The sequence below is a fragment of the Bos javanicus genome, chromosome X, assembly GCF_032452875.1.
Source record: "Bos javanicus breed banteng chromosome X, ARS-OSU_banteng_1.0, whole genome shotgun sequence".
NCBI lineage: Eukaryota > Metazoa > Chordata > Mammalia > Artiodactyla > Bovidae > Bos > Bos javanicus.
This window is the reverse complement of record NC_083897.1, coordinates 86,848,261-86,851,846: the sequence shown is the minus strand read 5'-3', so window position 1 is coordinate 86,851,846 and position 3,586 is coordinate 86,848,261. Positions and strand designations below refer to the sequence as shown.

At 49.1% G+C, this 3,586-nt stretch overlaps 1 protein-coding gene across 1 annotated transcript; it reads left to right on the top strand.

Moving 5' to 3' along the window:
* The first annotated feature begins 860 nt into the window (after positions 1-860).
* Positions 861-2,715, top strand: LOC133242621 (germ cell-less protein-like 1). Its single transcript, XM_061408789.1, is given in 1 exon segment — positions 861-2,715. A coding segment is annotated over 1 exon segment (1,410 nt). The 5' UTR covers positions 861-1,305.
* Positions 2,716-3,586: the final 871 nt, after the last annotated feature.

Sequence of the window (3,586 nt, the reverse complement as noted above, 5' to 3'; positions counted from 1 at the left end):
TAAAGTAGTGAGGTGGGTTCTCTCCTGCTCCCTTCTGACGTCTATGTCTGAAGCTTTTTCTGTCACTTTCACTTTAGATAAAATCTACACAATGCTCCAAGTGACTGAGACTGTCTTTGGTCCCGAGTTAAATCTTCTCCTTCGGAGACCATGAATCTGGCGGCACTGTTCACCATTCACCATAAGCTGTCACAACTCTAGAGTCAGTATTCATGTTTGTCTCATGCCAAGCACCACTCAACCTGAAGCATTATATAGACCTTCTTATCAACTTTCTATAGCCATCTAACAGAGAATATTTAAAATGTGATTTAAGGTTATCCTGTCCTATTCAAAGTGTGTAAACATTCTACTCACATGATTTGAATAGGGCAGAATCTTTGCGACCCCATGGACACGAGTTTGCAAGTCTCTGCTATTCATGGAATTTTTCAGGCATGAATACTGGAGTGGGTTGTCGTTTCCTCCTCGAGGAAGTCTTCCCAACCCATGCCTCATGCATCTCCTGCATTGGCAGGTGGATTGTTTACCACTGGGAATGTTTGGGAAGCCCCAAACATTCTACTTAGGCAAGGTCAAATGACCTGAGAGACTTACCGTTTTCAAAGTTTTTTCCCTTGCATTGTACTTTCCTTGTCATTGAAAGGTCCACACTCTCTCTACACCGTATACTTTGTTTAGCATATAACACTTGTCAGTATTTAATATTATTAATTTCCTCAAAAATCAAAATCCATCTCATTCATTCCTCATTTCTTTCAGTGTTTAAGTTTGTTACATGCTTAGCTGGTGTCTAAAATAGAGACAAAAGCAAAGACTGGGCACACATTGCCACTTTTATCACAGAAAATGTTTTCACAGCCACAAATGATGGGATAACCTAAGAAAATAATTACAGAAATTAACGTGCATAGAGCACAGAGCTGGAACCAAGACGTAATTATCCAAAAAAAGGAGTGATCAGTAATTATGTCAAATGGAGAAGAGGAAATGATGTTCTTAAGATTCATGGGGAAAATTCATACACAAAGTCCTCTGTTCCACCAGTATCCTACGAAGGGAGCCCCAGAGAAATCATCCCTGGAGGGAAAGATACACAGAGTGGAATTCCTGGTACAGAGTGCACTTATCCTGTGATGGGGAGTGGGAGGGGTAGGGGAAAGCCTCGTGGGTGTGGCTTTGCGTGGCGTCCAAGATGACGTCACAAACATCAGCCGTATCCAACGACACCGTGGGCTGAGCTAGTGCCAGTGGCGGCTGCGTCTGGTGAGGAAGCTTGCCCTCTGTACCCCTGAGGTAAAAGCCATGGGAGCAGTCAACAGTCAGATGCCCTCGAACAGAGTGGGGCATGCCCCAGAGGAGCCAGGTGCCCCTGAGGGGGAGGAGGAGGCCGAGGAGGTAGCAGTGGCAGTGATAGAGGAAGGGGAGGAGAGCGAAGAGGCCAGACCCACCACTAGCCAAGGGCGCCACAAGCGGAAGACAGGCCCAGAAGGGCAGCTCACAAAAGCGCCTCACAGGAAGCGAGCAAAAGACCGTTTAGAGTCCGTTTATAAGACACTTTTTCTGAGAGGAGAAGGGAGTGACGTGCAGATCCGTGCCCTGGGGAAGGAGTGGAACTTGCACAAGGTCTACTTGTGCCGGTCAGGATACTTTGCTAGCATGTTCAGTGGTGCGTGGCGTGAGACAACCATGGATACTGTAGAGTTGCAGATGCCTGACGAGAACATTGATCGTGAGGCACTGCACGAGGCTTTAGGTTCCCTGTACCGAAACTCTGTGCTCATCCCACCCGGTCGAGTGGTCCCCATGCTGGCCACAGCCAGCATGCTGCAGCTGGACAAGCTGATTCAGCAGTGCGGAGAGATAATGAAGGAGACGGTCAGTGATCAGACCGTGTGCAGCTACTACTGCTCTGCTGAGAGCTACGGACTGCAGAACATCAGGGCCATGTGTCTTCAGTGGCTGCTGGACAACCTGATGACCCAGCATAGTGAGGAGTTATTGAGAGAAGTTAGCCTGGATCTCATGAAAGAGGTCATTGCCTCTTCAGAGCTCTTCGTGATGGAGGTAGAGATGGATGTGTACATGACGCTGAAAAAGTGGATGTTCCTGCAGCTGCAGCCGACATGGAGAGGCCCCCGCAGAGACCTACTGCCTGACGCCAAGTCGTGGTTTGCCAGGTCCAGGCAGGAGTCAGAGGGCACCCCTTTCCTGGAGACCGAGCAGGGCAGAGCCTTCGTGCCAGCGTTCCAGCAGCTGCGGCTTGCCTACATGATCTGCGACCTGCCGTCAGCACGCATCATCGACCAGGATGCACTGATCCCTGCCACGTGGCTGACCCCAGTGTACAAAGAGCAGTGGCTTGCCCTCCTCCGGGCTGAGTAGACCAGAGACCTCGGGCCTGTGGATGTCTTCGTGTCTGACCTCCAGAGGACCAGCATGCGGTGCGGGGGCCAGCTCCTCAGGGATAAGCAGTGCAGCTGGCAGTGGGCAGGCTTCAACTTCGGCTGGGACTTGGTGGTGTGCTATGCCAACCAGCGCATCATTTTCAAGCGCAGCGTGCTGAACAAGTCTTGCGGTCTTGGAGTCAGCTTACTCTGGCAGAGAAAGGTCGCGTTCCGCTTGCGCCTGGTCTCCTTGGACAGGGCTGGAAGAGCCATTTTCGGAAGGAGACAGAATTCCAGGTGCTTTCCCTGGGAAAGGATGAAGAGCTAGAGGTGGTGAATCTGGAGAACGAAGATGTGGTTTTCCCCATGTATGTGACCTGTAATTTCCTGTACCTCCCCAGAGAGGGGCGTTTTCCTGAGTGAGGACTCCTGAAAACAAAATCTCAGAGAGGTGAACAGCTCTTTTCCTGGGGTCAGGGACGACCAGCTTTGTCCAGATGCCAGCTCCTTCTGCGGGACCAACCGGACTTGCCCACCTCTGGTGGCCCACCTCTGTCAGAGTCTTTGTTGAACTGTAGCTCATAATACTTGAGATCGTTTACCTGAGCCTATGAAGAGGAGAAATTTTAAAGCCCTGCTCCCCCAACACCTTTAGAACTTATTTGTGCTGTTAAAGTGGCAACCTGTCCTCCTGGTTTACCATCCATCAATGCCCCCTCCCATCATTTCTGCAAAGTCAAAGACCAGTTGACTTGAGAGAGAACCTGTGAACCTACCTACTCTACTACTGTTAGTGAAACTCTTTTAAAATATGCATTTCCTTTAGCTTGATTAAAGGAATGTTAAAGAAACCGTTTGGTTTCTCTTTCAGTTCGCGTGTTTAGAGCCACTCTGCCCCACTCATTACCACCACTACAGCTAGCTTCCTTTGGATTGCTTCCCTTTCCCCATTCCCTGCCACTGAGTGTGTAGTACTTGGTTCCCATGATCTCTCACTCTGTGAATGCACCCAGGCTACACTGATGATCTTCTCTTTATTGGTTGTTCCTCAATATTCTTAGGTTAGTTGACTTCATATCGTATCTTGATGTTACTTTGGCTTTATTTTGACTTTCCTAGCATTTTAACCCTAGAAAGACGCCTCCAATCATATACAACCCTATATTGGGGGTGGAGTGGAAGGCAGCAGATTGATTCTA